Below are 25,801 nucleotides of genomic sequence, written 5' to 3'. Positions count from 1 at the left end.
GAAATAGAGCTAACTGCAAGTCCTGAGGTAGGAAGGTATTACAGTTTTTAGTAAAACAGATCCATTAGCCTTACTAATTTGAAAGCATTTTTCCTCTCCAGGATATTCCAAGAAGTCTTTTCTGATTGCTTTAGGTTGTTAGCTAATGTAAATCTACATGATCTTTGGATGGGATTCAGCAGTTCTGAAGTGGAGTCATGTGTGGTCTAACATCAAGAAAATGTGGGCAAATTATCCATTGCTCAAAGAAATGTGTAGCTTATAGTATCTAAATAACACCACATGCCTCTTTTAGAAAGTTGATCAAAAAATCGATTTTAGAAAGAATTCAGAAGTTCAGATTGCACTGATAAAGCAAAGGGCACACCTGGACAAATGCACCAACCACCCAAACATTTGTATTTTACCAGCCTTTTTCATTCCCTTATCCCACTATTTTCCACACTTGTTCCTCCCCAAATCTCCTAAGTCCCTCCCTTTTCATCACTGGTTCTTGCCTGGAATCCCATGACTGTTGTCTCATCCCAAGTGCTCTTCCTCTCCATCCCATCACATGTCCCACCACAAGGCAGGGAGTCCTCCCAGTCAGAAAGAAGGAGACCTACTCCCAATGAGTATGATGATGGATTTTTTGCCTGGATACTGGGGCTGGGACTCTCCTGGGGCAGCCATCATCTTTGTGAGATATTACTCTGTCTGCAAATTAATGGAGAATAAAAACAAGTATTCACTTCTAGCTAATTGTCCATTTCCTACAGAGCAAAATGCACTATAAGTCATAAAATGATCCTGCCAGTGATGTAATACTAGATTTCATACTTTCTCATCTTCCAGAATTTCAGGATAATAGGAGCTATGTCATTTTGCTAGCTTTAGACACTTATAAAATGTATGTGCGTCCCTTTATCTCTACAGCTGAAAGCAGCTTAAAATGTTGTGTTACTTTCCAATATTAAATTTATCCCTAGAGAAGAAACTGCAATTTTTAGTCTCTCTAAAGAGGAAGAAGATGGATTGGAAGAAACTTTCCATGACTGAGAACCATTCCCATTTATTTAATAGCATAATGCATTGATGGTTAAGCACCAAAGAAAAGTTGATGAAAAATTATTTTTTTACAAATTTAATACACCTTAAGCAGCATGTATTTAAACAACAACAACAATAAAACATAAAGAAATTTATTTTAGCAATATACTCTCAATATACCTCAATATAGCTTTCAGACTTAACATTCATGGGTCAGAAAAAAAAATACAAACCAAACCCTAAACTCCAGTAGAAAGCAACTATTTCACTCTCACAAAACTACTACAATAATTATAAGGTTAGAGCCTGACAGCCTGACATACTATAGATTGTTTCCATAAGGAACATTTTAATTGAGAGTGAACAGAGTATGAAAATTAGGAAATAATTAATTTTTCTATCTTCACATCAGATTTTCTCAAATAAACAATCTTGGGAATTCTGCAGAATCTTGCTGCAGATGTTAATATTAATATAAATATTAATTCTGTTCAGGTTGAATGTCAAACTGATTTCAACTACATATTTATATACTAAATATTTTTGGGGGCTGATGTTTTGAAATACATTAAAACTAGAAACTATTTAAATAGCAATTTGAGGCATGCTGGATTGTATGTACGGGAGCAAGAAAAAGATAGATTTGAGAGAAAAGGTCTTAATACTCTGGAAAAAAATGTCAGTTTTTTCCTTAATAACCTTTTTAAACATAATCTTCACATTCTTTTATTTTCCTTGTATCTGTCTGCTTTTTCCCCATCCCTCTGGAAGATTCCCTGAGACTTCTACAAGAACCCAGTAGCTCTGACAGTAATTCTTTACCATGCAGATACCGGTGCTTAGTGTTCCATGAAGGACTAATTAGTCAATAGAGAATATTGCAGAAATGCATTGTTACTGCAATATTGTAACTTAGGAGAGCTACTTATGGACCAGGAATCTGATTTTAAACTTTTTTTCTTCTTTTATATCATCATCCACAAGCCCACTTGGTTATAAGCAATAGTGAAGAGAATTTTCACAGAATTATTTATGTTGGAAAAGATCAAGTTGAACCTTTAACTGACTTTACCACAAACAAGTTCTTTGCTCCTTTCAGCCAGTACAAAACAAGCAATTTGAGTTCAATCTTTACAAGGTGCCATCAGTATCAGCTGCATATACTCATATACTTTCCTGTAACAGTGGAGTCCAGGCCTGCACTTTTCAACAAAATTGCTGATAATAAATATAGCTTAAAATGTCAATATGGGCTTAGACCATGCTGAGTGCTTTTGGGTTTATGTGCAGATAGACACATTTTCTTGTTTCTGACATTATCTTGGTTATTTTATAATTCTTCCATTTTAACACTCCATCTTTGAGTACTAAAGGCTGCAGACTATCACATCAATCCATTAGTTTCTGCATTAAAAAAAAACAGATCCTGAAAAAAAATTGTCAGTTCCTGAGAGCAAGAGCTGGAGTGTGTGTGAATTCCAACAGCCACACCCCGTGCAAAAAGGCATTTTCATAGCAAGTCAACTACATTGCTCTTGATAAATCTCTCTGCAAAAACTATCATCAAATAGCAACCAAGGTTTGGAGAGTCCAACTAAATGTTTCTTACTTCCTGTTACTGACACACCAGAAGCAAAATAGTAAAATTAGTATATGAGAAAATGTTTCACCAAAAAAGAATTGATGTCTTTCTTTTTAATTAATAACATGTCATATTAGCTTTACAACATCTATAAATTTTTATTTAGTATATTTGCAAGCTAACTACTAAGAATGTTTTAGCATCATTTTTCCATATTAATGAAGTTTGGCTGTGTTTTCTATCATTTTCACACAGTATATATTAGAAAATACCACATGCATATAGACAAAGAAAGACAAAACTAAAGTTTATCAACAGATTAAGGATTATTAAACATGGTGCAAGATATATAACTGGTGAATATAGTTTGCAAATGCATGCATCAATTAATTGACTAGGACTAACTCCAAATTTTGCTGTACTGGTGTTATTGTTCCCATTGTGTCTCCTGAGCTGGAGGATTCTCTTTTGTGTATGTTTTATATATATATATATATATACAAATTATATTCATTCTACATATATATATATATATTCATTCTACTGACTCTTGCAGTTGGAGCAATCCTTTGTAGTTACACTACCACATTAGAGAGGTCAGCACTGGATGATCTCATGTTGATTGGTGTGATTTTGGCAACACAATTTTCACGGATTCCAAATTTGACTTTTTTGCTGTTTCTTTTTGTTTCAGATTATCTTTTCTGAATTGAAAATTGGCCTATGGTTTGTTTTGGGGGGTTTTGTTTTCTTTTTTGTATTCTCTCACACTCATGCTACCAAGAATTTAACTTTATTCAGTAAGTTTTCATGTGGGTTGACAAATTTACTTTGCTTGGCAAATTTAAATGACTTTGATAAAAAATAGTTCTTTGTGTTTGAGACCTAGGACAAGTTGTAACCTGATTTTTTATAAACCCCCAACATTCTTGCATTGCTAGATATTCTTTCTCTATCTTGTTTTTACGCAGTCTTTACAAAGGTTCAATTTATGTATGCCATTCTAGTTTTTCAACTTACTGAAAAAAAAAAAAAAAGGAAGAAGGAACCAAACCCAAAGTGCATACAAAATGTTTTTCTGTGCTCATAATAGGCATTTCTAGAGGAGTCAGAACTCAGAGTATCACAGAATCACAGAATGGCTGGAGTTGAAATAGAATTCTGGAGAACATCTGGTTACAGTCCCTGCTCAAGCACCTGAAGCAGGATTGCATCCAGGCAGGTTTTAGTAACTCTGGAGAAGAAGACAGCACAGCCTCTTTCCTCATTCTCTTTGCTGCTGCCTCTAATTGTGCGCTCTCAAGCTGGGGTGAGGAACACAGCCTCCCTGCAGGTGTGAGGAGCACCATGGTTCAAGCAGCAGCAGCTGGTGGGTCTGGACTGGACCCAGCCTGGCTGGGCAGCCCCTGAGTCCTGTGCTGGGCTGCATCTTCTCAGGAACAGGGGAGTCCAGGCCATGACCCATCAGGAGCTCGAGCTGGGGCTGGGCAGAACTGAAACTCCTACAGCCAGGGGAGAGGGCTGCCTGCAGGTCAGTCACTTTGCAATAAAACTGTGTTCTCCTGAACCACTGCTGGTTGCACAGCAGACATCTCAACCTTCCATGAGCAGGGCCACTGCTCGAGGTCCCAGCATATGATACCTAAAACAAGGCAAGTAATACTTTACATTAGGCATCAAATATACTGTAGGCTAAAATACTTTACATATCTCCAGCTGTAGCTTAATTATTAGAAGTGTGGTAAGCAGCAGTGTTTGACTACTGTCTAAATTGTTGTCTCAATCAATGTCTAATCACCATCTAAACTATCATTTCAATGAGCATTGAAGTAATTCTCAATTAATTTTACATCACAGTTTAACGAACATTAAACTATTTCTTTATCACCATTTTTCATTCAATCCTCAATTAATTATCATTTAAATATAATTTTATCATTAATAAAATCTTTTAGCTATCCCCATAATTTATGACTTCTCTTGATACTTTATTTGCAAGATATAGATAGACTTTTTCTTCTTCAGATGGATAAAGCAGCTTTTCTTACTTTACTAAATGTCCCATGGAAAAAAAAAAATCTTTAGCCATAAAATTCATACCCTGCATTACATATATATGTATGTATGTATGTGTGTATGAGCATGAATTTATAGCACACATTACTCCCAAACACCAAGGTCTGGTTTTCACAACTATTTTGCTTCTTCTCCTGAGGCTTCGATATGAAGGTTGAAAATAAAATATAGATAATATATTTCAATATATAATAGATATATTTGTAATACCATAATAATAAAAATATATTTATGATATAAATAATTATAATATATTGAAATTCATATAAAAGCTTCAGAACATTAATGCACTGGATCTAGACAGTTCCAAGACAGACAATGCATCCACTGCAAAAAATATTCAGGCAAAGTGTTGAAACAATACATATATTGTAAATGAAACAAGGGAGGCAAGAAACAGAGCTGCCCAGTCCATTCTAGGAGAAAAAACATGCCTTTGTTTTCCCATGGCATTGTTAGACACAAAGAATGCTGAATGAGTGATGAACTTAGCTTTTGTGTGATTAAGTGCACAAGCTGTATTTCTGAATTTTAACAGTCAACTGGATGATTTTCAGTAACCTTTGTAATTAAACATTAATTCTTCCATGATGTTCTTTCAAATAATGTAGATTTGAATAGCCACATTCAGTAGCTACCTATTCTAGAACCAGTGAGAGGTCTCAAATGTTGTGCTGCTTCAAATCAACATAATTTGAGGTATCAGACATCAATGAAATTATGCTTATTAAATATGACACGTGATAAATTAATGCAAAATAGCCTAAAAATACTAGTCTTCTGAATCTCTTTATTACATGTTATTGGTATAATCAAAAGAGGCTAGGACTTCCCTATAAAATCAGTATAAACATTCTCCTCAAAAGACTATTTTTCCAAATAGTAAATAAATAGAGAAAAAGTAGAAGAGAAACCTAGCAACACAGAAGAAATAACTTTGTCAGGAAATGCTCCCAACACAAATATGCTTTACAAAATTTTCACCTATACAAGCACACAAATACTGCATAACATTAATTCTATCAAGACTTCTTTTACTTGCCAAGTTTTAGTTTCCTCATCCAAAATTATATTGCAACAAAGGAAAAGGACTATAAAGCTCCCTGGTAGCTTGCAGGGAAAACCATCTCCTGAAGGGGAGGAATGGCTACATTTAAACAGCTGAAGACATGCTGGTTCCAAGGCCTGTTTTTCACATGCAGGATTAGGACAGAGATTCTTTCACTGTTACCCTCTTACATAAATATGTCCTTCCCTGAGGCTGCATTCAATTTAGAGCTGGAATAATGAAAAGTCAATAGTAGCCTGACAGGGACAGGCACACATGGATAAATTTTGGCACTGTTCATTATTTTCTGTTTGGTGAAGCTTTGAAGGAACATTAGGAAAAGCTTTAAATGTCACACGCAGACATCATACCTACCCAGAATGGCAAGCTGAAGCAGACTTTTCCAGCAGATTCCAAACCTTGCACAAATTTTAATGCACTTCCTTTTCTCCATTTGTAAAGCAGTAATGAACAATTCCTTTTCGCTTTCTTCTACCCCTTTGTGAATGAATGATTCAGATTATAAGACATCTGAGATACACACCTCTGTATACACCATATATACACTAATGCCTTTGTAGAGCTGCATGAGGTGAGTACCATGCCATGCTTTTTAGTGACGCCAGTGCTGTCAGCACCAGTTAACTGCTCTCCAAGATGTAAGGCAGAATTAGCCTAGGGCTTTGCTGGAACCCTGGACACAGAATTTCATGCTTTCTGTGCTGACAGACACAGACCCACAAGAGAACACTGTGTTTGACCTGAGGCTATGGAAAGGCTTCCAAAATTAATAGACAGAACTGAAACTGTGAGTGTGTCATTTAAACAGAAGTGTATTTTATCACTTGGTGGAAAATTTACACTTTTAGGCTTTAGAATATGGTAATATGTATGCAACAAGATGCAGGGTTTTGGGCATTAACCTGCCTTGCTCTTTCTTCCTTCTTCTTCATGATTTTGGGTGGTATTGGGTGATTGGATAGAAAAGTAGGCAGTGCGGAACATGGGCGTTTGGTTATTGGGTTAAAAGTAAAAATAAATTAGTTGGCATTTGATAATTGGATAGTTTATGCTTAAAAGGCCCTGTGGACAGAGCCCTAGGTGGCCATTTGTACCTTGTTAAGTTAGTGTGTAGAAGTGGTCACTGTCTGTATAAATGTAATACAGACAACAAAAATAAACATCCTAAATCTGAATGCAAAATCCGCCTCTCTGCACGTCAATCCAAATCCTGGGGAAAAGAACTGGACACTTTTACAGGCACAAAGTGTGCATAGAGCTTAGACACAAGGCAAGGATTTCTATGCTCAGTCAGGGGTTTTCCTCAGTATATCCGTACCCTAATTTTAGGTATACAAGGAATTTTAAGAAGAGTCAAAGAGAATACGTATTCTCTGGAGAGCCACTCCAACTTGGACTTGAGCAAAATTTAAATCCTGAGAGTCAAGGTGAGGCAGAATCTAGGTGACATGGATGTAATTTTTATCATTATGTCTATATACAACATCCAAAATATTGTGTTGTCCAGACTTCCTTTGAGAACTTCATTGCATACCAGGGAATTAAAATACCAGCTTTGTTTCTCTAGATTCGCTAGTCACATTGCCTAATCAGAATTTTAGACAGTATCTCACTGTTTGCCCAGCAGAGTTCCTTCTCAATAAAGATGCAGCTATCATGACAAATCTATGAATAAACAAGCTGATACACAAGTCTGTTAACTTTGTCTCTTTTAAGATAAAAATTAATCAGCTAGCTTAATGAAGTTTCTCGTAGCTGCAAAATTAACAAAAGGACATGATCTGACATTCACAGATAAGCAGCATCAAACACTTAAAGCACAGAAATGTTGCTGTGGCTGTTTGTAAAAGTATTTTCTTTAATGTCTCATTGACTGATAATTATCTTTGACATTTCCTAATTAAGTATCTCCAAGCCCATACTACAAAGTTATGTCACATTTTGGGTGGGGTTTTCACTTAGAAAATGTTTTATACAATAATTAAATAATTTTCTACGATAATTAAATGGAAGATCATAATCCAAAGTCTTTTAGACACATTTGAAATAATATAACTGTAAAATGAAGAGTGTATTCCCCATCTAAGGACAACTTTCAGCTGAAAAGCCCTTCAATATAGAGCAATAAATCCACTAAATCCCTGAAAACTCATATTCTAGAGTAAACTAAAAAAATGAACAGTATTATTGATTCATGCAATAGCTGTATTAAGAAACCAAAGGAAGGGAATTTTTACCGTGGGAAGGAAGGGAAATGCAAGAAAAAGCAAGGTTCTGCTCTTTCCTACCACTGTTCTACCAAAACCTCAGAACCACGAGTACTTCCTACTTCCCACTGATTTTCAACCTGTGGACCGTGGAATCTCTTCCTTTCTTCATTTGACTAAAACAGTGTCCTTGGTCTCTTCCCACTTCTTTTAGGGTGGCCTTCCAAGTAGCTTTCTTAGCTCCTGTCTGTGTCTTCTCAGAGTTCTGTCCTTACTCTTCTTCTGTTGTCCTTCCAGATTTTATTTCAGCCATGGTCTGTCTTCAAAACATTTCTAAAATATGCTTGGGGTTTCTTTTTCTATTCTGCTATGCAACCAAAAATCTCATTTATGTTCTTATGAATTACCACAAAATCCTTTTTTTTTTGGCTTTGCCATGTGCCCTGCCTTTACAAAGTCATAACACTGTCACAACAATGAACTCTCTATCCCATAACTTTGATTGCAGCATGCATTTCTGTGCATTCCTACATCTGTGGTTTCACATGCGAAGGATGATGAAAATTGTTGTTGCTCATAAAAACTGAAGTGAAAAAAAACTGTAACTTTGGGTATCAGCATCAGAGGTCAGATAAGAAAAAAAAAAAAAGAAGATATATTTGGCCTACAAATTGAAAGTTACAGGTCTGTGCTAGTCAGCTACTTATCCACTTAATTAATCTTTTATTGCCTTGAGATAGCTGGCATACACTGCCCAACAGCACTTCTCAGATGGAGCACGCTCTCCTGTTCCACTGCCATGCAATTTGATATCACCTCTGGAAGATATTGCCTGTGCATCCAAGGCTCATTTCATATAATTTTATCTGTCTGAGTGTTCATAGCTCTACAAGTACAATGAAATTCCTCACATTATAAAATGTCAATGTTCCACTGATAGTACCATTTTATTCCCCTGTTTATCACAATAACAATATCTGAGCTCATTAAAACACTGACTACATCTCTTACAAATTATTCCGTGGTAATTCTTTCTTTCTTGACTGGAAAAAAAGATCCTTGCAGAAGACTTTTGTGACAGTTGTACCTTTCATGCAGCTCTGGCTCAAATGATCTACTTTTCCAGCATCTATTTCCCCCCACCATAGCACAAAATAATACCCCACTAACCTATTGCTGAGAAAGTAATCTCCAAAAGACTACTGTTCTTGTGTTTCATGTCTGACACAGCTTGCTCTAGGAACATAAACAGACTCAAAGAAATCCACAATCATAACAGGAGAGTGACTTGAAAGTGAGATTTCTATATAGGCATCAAGCTTGTGAGTAGGCAGGCACAAGTAGCAGTTACAGAATTTTCTAATATACTCTCAGAAATGAAAGAACAAAATTTAACCAAAACAAATTACAAGTCAATTAGTTTTTATACAATTATGTTTTGGAAAAAAATATTCACTAGCATTGATACAAAACCACTAAAGTACTTGGTTTGGGAAATAATTATTTTTAAGCAGAAAGCCCCAACACCCTGACTGCTTTAGCAAAACCACCAAACAGCTTTTGGCACAGCAATTATTAATTAATTTTCTTCTTCTTAGTCTGCAGGGAAGAAAAAAATCACAAAATATACATACCTGTACAACTGAGAAAAGATTTCTCAGGAAACAGGCAGCTGTCTTAACTGATAAAACATGTTCCTAATGATGACTATCAATCAACTTGAACTCCAAATGTCCAATTTGTTCCTGACTGCACTAAAGTCAGGAAGAATTACACTGGTACAAGAAAAGGCAGGAGGAGGGACCTAATCAAAAGTTGCAAAAGATGGTACCCAAAGAAATAACTGAGAACTGTAAATGCCTTGAAAACCAGAACTAGATATGTTTAAATGCCACCTACTCACCAACATTTAAAAAACCACAAGCAACCCACAAGTGTCTTTTATTTAGAAAACTAAGATTAGTTACCATCCAAAATTTTGGGGTTTTTTATTTAATTCTGAACTGAATTTTTTTACCCAAGGATACTAAACAGAAAGGGAAAGGGAAATGGGAAGCAAACCTAATATACAGAATGAAAACAGGCAGTCTTCAGTTTTAGAAATTACTTTAGGCAAGGTTTTAAGGGTGCTGAGACATTACTGAGAAATGGGTTGTGCTAGATCTGTAATTAGGAAAATATGTATTTTTTCTGGCCAGGTGGACTGGACTATCATGTTTCTTGGCTGATTTTTATTGTTTTGGCAATGAATAATAATCAAAGATATACAGAAACATTGTGACACATTTTTGCTGTCAAATTTCCTGCATCTGCAAAGGCACTGATTTTTGGCAGCTCTCATTATGCACTGCAAATTTTGGTAGAATTTTTCTTATTTTTCTTTTTTTAATTAAAGATCTGTGTTGCAAGAGGCTCTCTGCTGAATAGTAAATGAAGAGAATACAATCTCTTGGACAAATCTCTTTCTAAATGCTTTTACATAACAATGAACACCTGGACTCATTGACTCATCTTAAATGGGTTCCTCCTCTAAAACAGACAGATGTAAGAGAAGAAATGTGAAATCAGGCCTAAAACTTTACAGAACTCTAAATTTGTATTAATGACAGTCAAAGAAATAGGCTGGTATAAGAAGCCTGCAGATAGAAATTAAGTTGAAGATCCAGAAGGATGCAAAGACAGAGTTAGAAGAGGGCATGAACACCAATGTCAGAATTCTCCCATTTTCGTACTGTTGACAAACAGTAATGGCAGCAAAAGATAAAACATTACATCTCACTTTAATATCATAGAATTATAAAATTGTTTGGGTTGGAACAGACCTTTATAGAACACCTAAAACAAATGCCCTGCCATGGGCAGGGACAACTTTACACCAGGTCAGTAGATATCTACTCACATAAATAAACATACTGAAGACCTATGAAGGTACCAGAATTGTCATAACAGTATTGTTTTTCTTTGAGAAATAACAGATTTCACATACCACTTTGAAAAATGTGAGAAAACAAAGGCTGAGAAGTCAAGAACTCAGAAAACATTGTGGCTAATGCCTGAATTGAGATTGCCTAATGTCTTAATTTCTCTCCCCTTATGGGATATGCATTATAGCAACATTATATTGTTCTAAGTTATTTTTTCACACTTGGAAGGATGCTTTATATTACAATTCTAGTAATGTATTTTTAAGCACAGAAAATGCTATGATGGGACTATTATTCCTACCAACTTTAGAAAACATATAAGCAAGCAATGAAGCTGGCAGTGGAAAATGAGAAAACCCAAGCAGGTTTCAATTTAAAGCATTAAGAAAGTCACACTCCTTTGTAATAAGACAATGCTGAAAGCCCCAAGAGAAAAGAAAGGAGAACACATCTGTTCCTACTGACGTCAAGGAGGCTAAGGGGCAGGCTCTGCCCCTGTGCACACACAACTACCATTACTTTCAGCTGAAATAACTTGTAACTTCGGGTTCAGCCGAGTCCCACGCATCGAAGTCAAAAGTTCATAGTATTGTTGTGTCATAAATTATTATCAATGCATTTTGCTCGTGCCTAACAATGTTGTACAAACTGAATTTTTGACAGCCCCTGCCATGAAAATTTGAGTAACCCAGCCTAAGAAAGCAAGCAACTAGCATTAAGAGGAGGAAACTGAGAAACACTGGCAAAGACTGTCTGCATCCACAGTTTCGTTATTCTAAACTATGTACAACCAGATCGTATTACTTCAAATTTCCTATTGCTGAAGATTAGAAAATAATATACTGATTACTTTTTAATTCATATTCTTTTGTTAGATAAGTGATCAACCAGAATTTACTTTAAAAATTATTCCTTTCCAAATGGTTTGGAAATGATTGCAGAAATATATCACTACTTTAAAAATGTTTTCTTGATAATGGTTCTGTAATAAAGCAGTCAATTTGAGTATTGTTGACATTGCAGCTCATCTTGCAATGTTCTTCTTCATCACAGTACTTTTGAGTCACTGCTTCTGGCATATATATTACACCTCAACCAATTGAACAAAATGTGTTAATCTTCCCAATTTACTTAACAGCTTATAAAGCTATAATGAAAAGAAAGAATAAATAAAGAAAGGAAGAGTAATGAAGTGAAACAGTGGTCATAGAAAAACTGCTTAATCTCTTTGCTTTTAAAAATTATCTGCAGAAACAATACTTCCAATATCAGTATTTTTAAATATTGTCTTTTCTCAGTAGAAGGCCTACAGCAATTTTTATTTTGTGCATAATTTTATTTGTGGGACATTAAATTACTTCAAATAAACAGTTCCAGATGGATCAGCTGGATATTAACTTATTAAGGGGTGTAACTAAGGGTTCTTATGGTGCACTCCTACATTGTATTTCCACATGAGTAAGACTGTTTTGATATCCAGTAAGAATATTACTGTACTCTACTATACTGTACTCTACTATATTCTCCATGGGAACCATAAAATAATGCTCAGTATCTTAAACCACACTGCTGTTGAAATGTGACAATTGGGTTTTTTCAGTCATTTTTTGATTTATGTAAATTTTTATGTAAATTTTTTGCCCATATTTCTTTAAAAAATTTGGCAAAATTTCATAAGAACAGTTCATCCATCGTCTTGATTTCATCTAAATGCAGTCTGAGGATATCCAAAAAAACCCTGATATTAAAGTTTACATTAGTATTCAGTTTAATAAAAGAGAAAAAAAAACCTTACAGCAAACTGACAAATAAACTAGTTAGAACAGAATTATCTATTGCTCTTCAGGAAACAGCACATTGGCTTGCACTGCAGAGATTCCCAAAGAATCTGAATTTTGGAAGACATTAAAATAACTTACCATAAATAATTGCCACATAAGCAGGTCCATAAGAAGTAGGCTATTTAGGCAGGAAAAAAGTGAATGAGAGATCAGAGGTCTTTTTTATACTCAGTACAACCAATTTTCTCTAGTTTTGGGAGTATAAACTTTAAAGAAGTCTGTGTACAGTGGTCCTTGTCTCTTCTTATGTTCTTGTACTGTGGTGTTGCATACTATCACCTACTAGGCCATGTAACTGTAACTTCCTAGATCTCTTTTCATTTCACAAATACTGGTATTGTCTGACAATCTCCAGGAATGGGCAACACCTCTGAATTTATAAATTTAGATGGAGCTTTATTCCTCTGACTTGAACACACTCTTGATTTTAACTTCCGTGTGAAAACAGTAACATACATTTGTATATATTCATTCATTCCCCTTCATTGTTTTTCTTTTGCTCCACCTTTTACTCCAGTCAGCAATTATCAGAAAAGACAGTTTGAGTAAGAAAGCCTTCATTTTTCACCCCTTCCTCACTAAAAAAAAGAGCTCAACTTCTTCATTTCAGGATTTCTTTACATTTTTACAAGCGATGTACCTTTTGCTGTTTATTATTTATTTTAACAAGATAATTTAATTTGAATGTTGGCAAATCTCACCTCATCCTTGCTGTTTCTAAACTCTAAGACACAGCTTTCTTCTCCTGCTACTTCTGTCATCCTGTTTGAAGTAACTCCATTTGCAAATAAGTAGTTATACAATGTTCTTACTTACTAAAGACATTTCCACACTTTCCCTATATTCAGATATTCAAGAGATCTATTTCCTTTTATTTTCCCTACAGCATACTTTTTAAAGCTGAAATGCTTAGATTTCAATCAATTTATATTGACATTCATTTTAAACTGATTGAACCCATGACTGCTAAATCAAAGATTATATCCTCTGAGTAAAACAGGCTTTTTGAATGTTGCTAAATGATGGATATCTGTATGGTTTTTCTATTAAAATAAAATCCTATAGATGTCTCACTCATTGCCTTGTTTTTGCAATCATGTATATTGAATAATACTAATTAAAACCCTTGGGCCAAGAGCATTTACTTCTCTTGACTCTGGAATTCACTGCTACCAAAATAAAAATAAAATAAGTAAAAATAAAATAAAATAAAAAATAAATAATAATTCCTGCTTTTGCACAGATCTGGGATTTTCTAGTATGCTAATCATTTAGTGAATTGTGTTATGAGTTGCTGAACCATATAGCCCAATAGAAGAGAGGCTGCCATAGCAACGTTTTCCTATCCCTAGTCAGTAGCAAGTCTGAACACATATTCCTAACAGGCATACACACACAGAAAGCATGTACACACAAATATAGATATAGAGAAGCACATAATAGATAAGCACAAGGCCAACCACAGAGATCAACATAGACAGAAACACACTCAAACACAGATGGCATGAACGGTGAAATCCTGTCCTCCTCTCTGGCATGAGTCCCTGTAACCTGAGGTGTGACGCTTGCTGCTGGCACTTACACCCATGCAGAGACACACACAGGGAGACCTCTCACACAGTAAGATTCAGAAATAGAGTCTAGTCTAGGACATTAGTCTAGGAGAGACTGAGCTGATCAGGTGCAGGGCATACTCAGACAAGCAGACTGACCCATAGTTTGTTTACCCAAGACTATCCCTGTTTACCTCCTCCTCCCACTATTTTCTCACACTTGCTCATTCCCATACCACTTTGATGCCTTCCTTTCCCCGTCCCTCTTTGGTTCTTGTTCTAAACATCCCATAAGTCTTAACCCCAAAATGCTCTATTATCCATCCCATAATGTGTCGTGTAGCCCTAGGCAGTAACACCCACACAGAGATTTTTGGCTGACTGCTGGGTGTGTCCCCCACCTTCATGGGAACTGAGGCATCCCTGGGAGGGGCTGGGCCCTTTGCCCGACCTGGCTCATCTCCACCTGCCCAAGCGCCCCTAAACTCCTCTGTGCATGTGGAGATGAGCCTTCAATCTACTAAACTAACACACTGTCAACTGAGATTAAATATCACTGTTGAGATGCTGCCAGTGCTGCACATTCTGGTCTGCAATGCCAATCAACAGAAGAGGTTCAAGGCAGGGACTAAATAGGAGCAGCCCAAAATAAAGCAACTGTAGAACCACAGAGGTGAAAAGCTGTACCATAGCCACTATAAAAATAAACACAATTAATTTCCAAAAGGGAATTTAGGTTCAGAGTTTTTATACTTCATCTGAGAGACTAAGAACTTTACCTTAATGAGATTGCTCTTTGCTGTTTTCCTCTACCACTACAGACAATATTCCTACCTATACCCAGGCCACTCAAGCAGGTCTCCACATTTCAGACCTTACCACAATGGAAATCGTCAACATTTCCAGCACGAGTCCACTCTAAAGCCTTGCTGAGGCACCACTTGACTACCGGGTCAACTGAGCAAGCTCAGGATCTTGAATATTGCCGTTTGTTTTTTCTGGGAGCTTATCCAGCATGGCTTCTCTCAACCAGACACAACCCTGCCTTGCTCGGGCGATATGAAGAGCTCCCAGACGACAGTGATTTGGCATGCCCCGGTGTCATGCATTATCAATCCAAACTAGACTGCTCTGTGTCATTTACGTACCAGCATAGCTGTGCTTGTCTTGCACATGGGATGGGTCATGGGATTGCGAACTGTGATAGGAATCCAGACTTCTTTACAAGCCTGTCGGTCACTCAGTATGTGCACAGCACTCTGTAAGTAACAAAAATAGACATGCTGCCTACTGCTGGGTCTCAGAAATATCAGGACGCCCTTGGTAAGGGGGAAGCATGCCCAGGTGACCTTGAGCACAGCACAGTGCCTGTGCTCTGCTCTCCCCTTCCAGGCACAGAGCAGAAGCCACTGCCGGAGGAGCTCTCCTGCATCCCAGGCAGCGCCGCGTTTTTTAGGGGCACGAGGTCGGGAGCGCTTGAGCGCCCTGAGGCCGTGAGGTGAGAGTGGGCACAGGGAGCCCACACACCACACGAGGGATCACGGCGCATTTTCCTTCAAACGGCGAGAGCCAGGCACACAGCTCTCCCCGGGGACGCTCTCCCTTGGTCCCGGCCTTGCAGTGCGGCAAGAGCTGCCCTCCCGCCGCTCAGCGCGGTAGAGCCGGCCGGGTGCCGAGGACGCGGTGCCGGGCACGGGGCTCGGAGCGGGGCGCGTAGCCCCGGCCGCCGGGCGGGACTCCCGGGAGGGCACGGCTGGCGCGGGGCGGAGCGGCCCATCCCGCCGCCGTGCCTGGGGAGGATCCCCCGGACCGCCACCGCACCCGGGAGACGGCACCGCCCCTCGCAGGCTCCCGGGCGGCCGGGCACGGGTGTTCCGACGGGAGCGGGGGGAGCTCCGGTGCGGCTGGAGCGCCGGGGCCCCGCGGGGCTCGGGCTGCCGGGCGGCGGGGCCGTCTCCCCCTCCGCGGCGGGAGCGGAGTGCGGCGGCCCGCGGAGGGGGCGGGGAGGATGACTTCATGCCGCCGGAGCGCCGTGAATTTAGGAGCAGCAGCTGCCGCCGCCGGCGGCGAGATGTGGGGGTGAAGTGACAGCGGGAGCTGCCGCCGGCTGAGGGACGAACAGCGCGGGGCACTCGCCGAGCCCGGGGAGTCTGGGCCGCCACCAGCAGCCGCTGCGGGAGAGAGAGAGAGAGAGAGAGAGAGAGGGAGGGAGGGAGGAAGATGCGCTGAGCCGGTCGCTGAAAGGTGAGCGGGAGCCGCCGGGCGCGGGGGCGGGCGGCGAACGCTGCGGCGCTGCCCGGCCGGAGGAACGCGGCGCTGCCGCTGCGAGCTCCGCTCCGCCTCTGCCGGCTGCCCAGCCCGGGCAGCGTCTGGAGCGGTGCTGGGGCTCGTAGCCTCCTTCTCCTCCTTCCCTCTCCTCCCTTCTGCCGTAGTTCCCTCCAAAAGCGGCAAGGCTGCCCTCTCTGAAGCGCCACGGTGTTGCGTTTTATCTGCCATGGCCAGGATGAGCGGTGGCTCGGTGCCAGCCGCCGCTCGGGCTGCGCTCCGTGCCCGTGTCGGGGGCAGCCTGTCAGTGGCGCAGCACAGGACGGGGGAAGAGCGGGAGGGCTGCGACAGGTGCGGGACTGCGGCCCGCGCTGCCCGGGCTCCCCCCAGTCCGACGCGCCTTCCTCGAGTGACGGGGAAGACATCTTAGGGCAGAAGGGCTTCAAGGGAACAGAAGCAAAAAAAGATGCCATCTCATACACATTCCTGGATTTGGAAGTCGCTTCACAGGAAACTAAAGAGTGCAGAAGTTGGGGAACCGGCCCTTACGCCAGATTGGATTCTGTCTCCTTCTTCGAAGACTTTGTGGTTTTTTCCTTTTATTTATTTTTATCATCTAGCCCAAGGTTTACGACAAACAAAATAGTAGCAAAATTGAAATGCATTTGTTTGTTGATGGAAGAATTAGTTGACTTGCTGTTCCATCATATCACCTGTAGAAGTGGAAAAAACAAGAATGCATGCATATTGTAGCTTGGCTATTAACATTTTACATTGTGGTACGTACATACTTAACGTCAAATTAATGGTATTTTGGAATTGAGAAAAAGGGAAAAAAGTCTGTCTGACCTATTTCTGTGCCTTATGCACTGGTGTTTTTTGTTGGGTTGGGTTTTGTTTAGTTGGGTTTTTTTGGTTGTTTGGGGTTTTTGTGGCTGTTGTTATTTTTGTTTGGTTGGGGGTTTTTGTTTGTTTTTTTGAGGTTTTTTTGTTTGTTGCTTGGCTTATTTTTATTTTTTAACTTTGTTCTGCTTTAAAAAAGAAAACTTGCCCTAAAGCAGGTATGGCAATGCAGGAGGTTGGCGTGCAGAGGCAGCTCATTAGAATAACCACTAACTGCGCATGTAGTGGTTAATGGCTCTGTGTGGTTTGGAAATGGGAGCAATGACTGTGTCTCTGCGAAGTAAAGAATTGGGAATTAGTCTCTTCTTAATGAAAAAGGCAGCAGGATACTGGAAGCTGAAAGATGTTTTATTCATTGTATATTTATTTACCTGTATGTTCATCTTCAAGGATCCTGTTACCCAAGAGTTCACAGAGAAGCTCAGACAGTTGTGGGGTTCTTGGTTTTGGTTGAAGCCTCTGGACAAGGGCTAGGGTGACACAAATAATACTTGAGGAGGTAACAGGGAGTTGTTTTATTTGTTGTTATTATTTCTGGGAAGATACTTAAATACAGTCAGTACTGTTGCTGGGTATGCAGAAGGCAAATGACAGCTACAGGGACAGAAAATGTGTATAAAAAAACAATTGAGGCTTCATAAAGCTTAAACAAAGACCGCGTGATTAATTGCACAGTCAGAAATCAGTCCAACACACAGATCTTTTCTCTGAAGCACAATAATTATGTATGATCATGTATAGGCTTGTTGCTTTAAGCATGTCATGGCACATGCAATATATGTATTTCAAACTAGAAAAAAAACATATTTTTGTCAAATTTGTGTCTTTCATCTACCATACATTTATTTTGTTCCTGTAAAAACTTGGAAGAATTGGTTAGAACATTTCTATTGTTTTTTCCTTTCTAGAATTAAGCATGGCTGACAGTTCGAGTTGCAATGTTTGGCTGATTTCTTCTTTAGTTGGATTTGGTTGAAAAAAGAAACCATGTAGCTGAGTTCAGAGTTCAGATGCTTCACATATTAGCCCACCCATTCTATATACAGTCAATTTCTTCACAAGAGTGAAGAAATCAAGTCATGGCCTCCTAGACAGTTGTTGCAAGCACAGGGTAGTATTAGTCCTCACCGATGTTGACACAGTGTTCTCACAGCACATTTAGCTCTTTGTGCTTCCTGGCAAACCTAATGTTTCGAGGCTCTTAATTAACATTATTTTTAAAACAGTATGGTAGCAGAGATGAAGTAGCAGTTGACCAAAAACCCCACTGCAAGCTTGAATTGCTTCTGTTTTCATCTTGCGTACTCTAAAGGCAAATGGTGTAACGCGCATGTGTCCGTAGAAGAAAAAGTATATCCAGTTATCAATGTGAGTTTAGTTCAGTGGTGTAACTGACGGAAATCCACTTCCTACAGATTTCTTTCCCAGAACTCTTCTTGCTCCTTCTGTTACTGTGGCTTCCATACTTCTACCGAGTGAAGGAAAGCATCTTTATTGTGGTTGATCTGGGGCAGCAGCACTACTGAGTGGAAGAGCAGCCTAGGTGGCCAGCTGGTTGGTGCTAGACAGACTGGGGAGCAGCTGAGATTCAGTTGTCTTTTCCTCAGAGCTTCTGCTATTTTGGAATACTTCATCTGGTTTTGTTCTTCAGATTTGTTAGAGCTTAATTATCTTTGAGGTTTCTAGGCTGCCGTCAGCCTTTGAACCAGCAGGTTCATTTACCCAGTTTTATTCGTGGGGACCAGATGCGTATGTTTGCAAAAGGCTTGTTTCCTTAGTAGAGCAAACTGGAAAACCCAGTGACCTTGAATGCACTTGAAGTTGCAGAGGTTTGCTTTCACTTGTGGTCCTTTCCAAAGGCTGAGATGAAACACTTCAGTTAAATTTGTTTTCTATTATTATGAGAATTTTAAAAATGATGTTAGCAAGTGCTGTTTGAACTGACTGAAATAACCGTATCTCAGAGCAAGCAGGTCATTTTTCATTTATGTTGCTAGGCTTTCAGCTGGATTTTTTTTTTTCCAATTTAAGAATTCTATTTGAACAGGTTTGAGCAGGGTAAAAGGGGACAGATACTACACAATGAACTTCACACAAACAATCAAGAGTATTTCAACAATAGTGATCTCATTTTTATTTTGGAGAAGAAATGCATTCACACTTTCCAAATGCATGTCCTTCATGTGCAATATCTCGTGTTTCTGGGAGAGAAAAAAATGATTTCTGAAAAAGAAATGCCAGGCACAAACTGAAACTTTGTCTCCTACTATGCAAATAGATTTCATGTTGCACTGTCAATAGAGGGTCTTTGTTTGAGTACCCAGTCAACTGCAAAGGTAGCAATCATTAAGGAGAACTAAGAGTTTTTTCAATTTAAAATATATTAGTGGTGGCATCAAGACAGGTATTGATAATCTTCTTATTTTGAATTTGACACAGTCAAGTAAGTCAGCGCTTCACAACCTGGATAATGAGTCCCTCTGTTTAATATGAAATATGGAGATAGAAGTGCAGAGTTCATGTATTCTTCTTGAAAAAGAAAGGTGATTGAAGCTTTTTCCTTGAAGGGGACTGTGTGCAAACAGCAGCACAGGCTTGGATCTGTTTATAGGTATTGTTTTCATGATGCATCGAGAGACTAGCTTTGAGAAAGCCTCCGTATTGTCTACTCTTAAAGAATTACTTTATTAAGACAACATTATAAAGGAAAGGATCTGATTGTACAAGAGCTGTATGTTTCCAGTATATATCCCAGTCTAAATGTATAATCATATCAGAGGAGAAAGTAACACAAAATGGACTCTTATAGGACAGTTGGTGCAAATGTCTCAGCCAAATGCCAGATCAAAAAACTTCTGTACTTTTTCCTTTAATTCTTATGCTAGAACCAGTAAGTTATGATAGTGACTTTTGTCTTCCCTAAAATACTGAAGGCATGCTACATTTCTGAGCTCGTCCTTTTCTGTGATTGTAAAGTGATTCCAGGGTACCTCTACTCTTTTTCCCTGGTTGAACCAAGTATACAACATGAACTGTGAGGAAGAGCTTCAGTAGAAGAATTTCCATGTCAGCTGGGATGTAGTTCTTTTTACCAGAATTTGGTTTGTTTTCTAACCTATATTAAAATGAATTTTAAAATTGTCTTCTTGCTGTTCTTTGGCTTTACAGGACTCATGGGGAATTTAACCTGCCTTTATGGTAACTACATGGTATCTGCACAGTTCTATATCCCTTTCTGCACTCATGTCCCAATGATTCATCAGATGTGATAGGCAAATAGGTCTAATGCCAACATGCAGTCTTAGTTTCTCTTACTCTGACTGCTTCTTTTTGTCACATTTCTGTTCTAGCGACTATTCCAAAAGATTCAAAGGAATATCGAAGTCATCTTGGCAGTTGTTAGCTAGCCCATGAAATGTGCTGCAGCTTTAATGAGATCATATAGATCTTAATATATCCATATAATTATATATATTATATAATATATATATTTGCTAACTATTCACTCATTTGCCTTCTACCTCCTACAGTATTTCCACTTACACATATGGTGAGCACATAACTTTGGTGAAACGATCTCACCACCTGTTGTTTTAAAATAGCACAGATGCTTATTAATGGTCCTTCCATGATACTGTTTATAGTGCATGTGAAACCTCACTTAAAATACTGTGGATCATGTTGGTAAAGGATATTATTACTTCAGCAGCAGCCTTAAATTAATTCTTGTTCAGCATCTTGACTTAACTTTTCAGTCATTAGTAGGTAGGAGAGAGGTAAACTCCACAGAAAAGTCAAAGCTGTGATGCTCATCAAGTGAGCTGTCATTGAATCCTTCACAAGGTGTTCTGTGGAAATACCTGCTGCCTTTTGGATAACTAGTCAACCCCAAGAGCTGCAAAAATCATGATATTATCTACACATCTGTCTATCTATCTGAGTCACAGGTTATCTACATTCATAAATCTTGCACCCAGCTGAAGTGAATTCCTCCAGGCCAAGCTCAACATCATTTTCACACTTCAAGGGAAAGTAAATAATTGCAGAACTTTAACCTTGACCAAGTCTGTTGCCTAATATATATGTATCTTTTTGTCATAGAACAGTAATCTCTAAACTGACTAAATTATGTTTAGGTACATAAATGTTCCATCAAGTCCTGTTTTTTTTTGTTCAGTCTCATGAGTCACTTGGATTCTTAGTTTTACTTTCAAAGAATTTAAAGAGTTCTGCCTAATATTTCTGATCTACGTTTGTCTTGGATTTTTTTTTTTTTGTCTAACGTGGTCAAAGTGGAAGTTAAAAATGTATTTCTCCTTTGAAATCATCTATCTGCAGGCAGACCAAGAAAAATTCTTGATGTTAACGGTCAGTTTGCTTAGATGTAAATTTGAAAGTGCAATCAGGCTGAACAGGCTCAGGTACTTTCAGCCTTCCCAAGGTACTCATTTGAGGCATAGAAAGTTCTTGATATTTGTATGATGCTAGTGAATTCCAAGACAACACTATTATACGCGGAAAAAAATACACAAGAAAAATAAGAAACAAAAGATGTTTCATTCAAATTTAGCAAAAGCTCCTCATAACAAGTAGTATGAGTAGCTCTGGATTTTTTGTGACTTTTTAAATGAAATATATATGAAAACTTGTTTTCCTGTGGTACATGACAGATTGCATTGATTGATTTGGTTTAGTATTGCTAATAGATTAAATAAATAGTTGTTCACTCTAGAACAGTGACTGTCACATCCCGGTTCCAATTCTATAGGATGGGCAAAAACCTCTTTTTCAGTAAAAAAATTCTGTGCTGTATGTAGCTTGTAAAAATGTAAGTCTGCTGTTAAAATAAGATGGCTGGCAAGATTCCAATAAAGGATGCTTAGAGAAATAATGACTAAATTAGGTGGAGTAATCATCTTTTGATGCAGTCTCCCAGTGTTTGGTGCTCAGCATTGATTAGGAGTTCCGTGGGCATAAAGCAATGTTTGCACTATTACATTTAATTGCAGGAGACGTCGTGTCCTCGCTGCATGTGTTTGGCTGATCTGATTTCTGTACACAGGCTCCACAGTATCCTTTGGTATGATGCAGAGCGTGTAGAGTGTAAGGAAGAAAGTCTCTTTGTTTTCCCTTAAAATGTGTTGCCTAATGGCTTAATTGGGTGCCTTTTTAATTGACATGATGTAATGTTAAACAATTGTTTCCTTTTTGGTTTATCACGAGTCAAGATTTTCTGTCACATTCTTTTTCCTCAAGGAGAGAGTCATCTTCCTGTATGTACTCTTTCTGTACATATGGACTCTATTTCATATTTGATTTATTCTTTGACATTGTTTTTATACTTCCTGAAAATTTATTTCTCATGTGCAGGATTTAGAAACTCTATTTAGTAGTACAATAGTTTCATAATTATGTCCCATTTCCTTGCAATTTTTTTCACTATGCATATTTTTTCCAGTTACTAATTATGTTTCAATTGGGCTGATCTCTTAGGTCCCTATGAGGTTCCTTTTCATTGTAGGATCAATACAATAATATGTTTGCCTGACATTAAGGTACTGGTGCCATTAGCAGAAGACATAAAAGTTGATAGCTGGATATCAAAAATGCATTTTAAATGTAGGAAAGAACAAACTGTAGTGTGTAGTCTTACAGAGAAATTCAGTCATAAACCCTTCCTTTTTTTTCTGTTATTTGTGTTGTGAAATAGTTGGATGATGGCAGCTTTACTGAGTTGGGCTAATGTTTTTGAGCTCAGGCATCAGAAACAGAAGTGAATAGGATTTGTTAATGCATATAAGAATTGGAGCATGTGAAAATAATCAGACTCTAAAAGGCAGGCATCAAGTGAAACACTTTATATAAAAAAACTCCAAAAACAAACCACACAAAACCAAAAATAGACTGCTGCATTTTAAGTAACTGTTATTTGTAAGGTCTCATGGAGTCAAAGCGTGATAAGAGATGTGAATGGAGTCTGCATAAATATAGAAGTGGTATGACTTGAGAAAGAGACATAATTTATCAAAACGATTACAGCATGCCTTTAAAGCCTAAGGGAACTACAGCTTTTTGCCAGTGAAATAAGCCCATTTTATCATATATTTGTTTATATACAAGCTAATAATGTTTGCAAACACCAAAACCTTTTCCAGCCAAAATATTTGCCCTGAATAAGGAGTTCTCTTAAGTTATTCCAAATAGCTTTAGGCTTTATGGAACACTTTTTCTTTTCTTTTTTTTTTTTTTTTTACCCCTTTTCCTGTGTGTTTATTTGCCTGCTGGGAATACAGATGTTAATTTATTGAATGGCAGCTGGAATATTATATGATAGTAACAATTACATTGATGCTAGTGTCATTCACTCTAAGTGACAATGTGCAAAAATAGTACCACCACTGCTACATGTCCTTTTAAAGTCTAATTTTTCTGTCTGTACCTAGTGTAGTACTGCTTGGGCCTGGCTGGGGCAATGGCAATATTCTCTTCAGTTATACAAAAGCAAAATCCCTGCTACATGGTGAAAAACAGGTGCAAAGCCTTCAGTCATCCCCAGCTCGTGCACAAAGCATCTCCAGAACGGATAAACTTTGAATGGGTATTTATAGAAGATGAACATGATAGCCTGCACCCAGAGGAACACAGATACTGTGTAAGAAATTTAAGCATGTAATATCACTTCCTCACTGATACTTTAGTATTCATTACATGTTCATGTAACAGTAGGCTTTTAATATTAGCTAATAATGGAGAATGACTTCATTAGCATTTAAGAAAAGAATTGAAAGTGTTTTGCATGGTATAATTCATTAGCTAATTTTCACTCTAGAAGATACTTTTCGACTGTACACTCTGTGCACTCAGGGAATTGCTGTACAGACCAAAAAGCAAGAACATTTTTGTTACCCTATTTTTCTCAGACACTGGAGAAATGTATTATTTACGTGGCCCCTTTCATCATGGAAGCTCTCAAAACGCTTTTCAGTGCTTCCATTTTCATTGACAATATTTGGAAATAAGGGATGAAAGCTGTTATTTAAACGTTGTTTTCCCACAATTGTATAGCCAGTAAGGCTGCAGATCAGGGAGTTACTTATGCAAGTCTCCAGAAAAAGTACTTATTTCTGATGACTACTGCAGCACGCTGAACCATGCCGTTTCCTTCCAGGCAGAAAATTCTCTTTCCTTTCACTCTTGTGCCTCGTAGAAGCAATTTTTGAAGACCATTCATCCGTTACAGACTGCTGCTCTGCTTGTTAAGCAGTGTTTCTAGTGGGATAACACACTATTCACATATATTTTGTGTAAGTTTTCTAGGTCTTCCAAGTCCACTCTTTGTTTGCATTTCTGTACCTCCATCCCCATCTAGCATTCTTGGTCTGGCTAAGACAGGAACTGGTACTCGTTTTGCGTATGTATTTTTCTACTGAATTTTTTAGTGTAAAATTGTTGAGTTTAAAGTTGTGTTCCTCTTGGTAGCACCACATTTCTTAGCTACTGTTTTGAACATTTATTTGGAGACTAACAGTTTTACATACCTTAAGTAACTGCATATGATTTCTTAAGCCAACTACAAGGCAGAATAGAAAGAAAACTTCAGTTGTGTTCTGAGGTCATTGTCCAAATGAATGCCCATCTTCCTGTGGTGGTACTTTGCTTTAATTTCCTACTGCAGTGGGAGAAAAAAAAAAAGTGACAAAAACATCCCAAGTTTCCTCTGCTTTCCAGATGGTGTAATCTGAACATTGTGTATTTTTTGAGCCTAAGGTGGCACCTGAGCATTTCATTTTGGTGTCCAAATATGTTTCTGGCAAGTGAGCTCTTCTATCCAGCTTCTCTGTGTCTGTGCTTAGTAGCGATTCATTACATTCTCAGGGCTGCTCTTCAGTGTCATCTTTCATAATTCTATTCTTGTATGAATTTCGGTGGCAAGTATGGAATTTCTGAGTTTGGGCAGGTTTGGGTTTTTTTTTTTTGTGTGGAATGGCTATCAGCAGGATCAAAGTTGCAATCTCTGTAGGTTAACAATGTCTCTGAATTCTGCTGAGGACTAGGACTATGACTTTTAAACTGTTGCTGAGGATTTTTGTGCATTTTCGACTTATGTCAACTTGTTCTTCCGAACAAGGCAAAACTTGTTCTTAGACATGTTGATATGATATGATATGATATGATATGATATGAACTTGTTCTTAGACATGTTGTTATAATGAGTTAGATCCCATTTCCCAGTAGGTGATTTGAATGTTGTTTAGAAAAGAAATTCTCCCTTTATTAGTCTCTTAGTTTACCTGATTCTTCTTTGATGTGGTTGCTGTTGAAGCAGGCCAGATTTTTGGCTAATGTGTCTGG

At 38.3% G+C, this 25,801-nt stretch overlaps 2 protein-coding genes across 7 annotated transcripts in view; one reads left to right on the top strand and one right to left on the bottom strand.

Annotated features, from left to right (window-relative positions):
- Positions 1-1,168: 1,168 nt before the first annotated feature.
- Positions 1,169-14,660, bottom strand: LOC147655413 (uncharacterized). 2 transcript variants are annotated; one of them, XM_086884228.1, is made up of 4 exons: positions 13,430-13,515; positions 12,807-12,846; positions 6,111-6,233; positions 1,169-4,253 (listed from the first exon to the last, which is right to left on the bottom strand). In XM_086884228.1, the coding sequence occupies exons 1-4, from the start codon at positions 13,487-13,489 to the stop codon at positions 4,144-4,146; spliced, it is 333 nt and encodes a 110-aa protein (XP_086740354.1). In that variant the 5' UTR covers positions 13,490-13,515; the 3' UTR covers positions 1,169-4,143. The 2 variants fall into 2 exon arrangements, with proteins under 2 accessions (XP_086740354.1, XP_086740345.1); XM_086884219.1 differs by lacking the exon at positions 6,111-6,233 and having other exon boundaries at positions 13,430-14,660.
- Positions 14,661-16,276: 1,616 nt separating this feature from the next.
- Positions 16,277-25,801, top strand: part of PKIA (cAMP-dependent protein kinase inhibitor alpha) — a 43,571-nt gene continuing 34,046 nt past the window's right edge. For 3 of the 5 annotated variants that reach the window (XM_086884200.1, XM_086884199.1, XM_086884198.1), the window contains exon 1: positions 16,277-16,525. The gene's annotated coding sequence lies outside the window, so the exon portion shown is untranslated. The remainder of the gene's footprint in view (positions 16,526-25,801) is intronic. The other 2 variants (XM_086884212.1, XM_086884204.1) reach the window with 2 other exon arrangements.

This window comes from Cyanistes caeruleus, chromosome 1 (genome assembly GCF_971803275.1).
Source record: "Cyanistes caeruleus chromosome 1, bCyaCae1.hap1.1, whole genome shotgun sequence".
Taxonomy (NCBI): domain Eukaryota; kingdom Metazoa; phylum Chordata; class Aves; order Passeriformes; family Paridae; genus Cyanistes; species Cyanistes caeruleus.
This window is presented reverse-complemented; position numbering and strand designations above follow the sequence as displayed.

What these genes read in the sequence shown, in the direction of transcription:
- LOC147655413 (XM_086884219.1), bottom strand. An exon ending in TTATGTGGCAATTATTTATG is followed by an intron (nt 4,254 to 12,806) that starts GTAAGTTATTTT and finishes GCCTTGTTTTAG; the next exon opens with GTATCATATGCTGGGACCTC.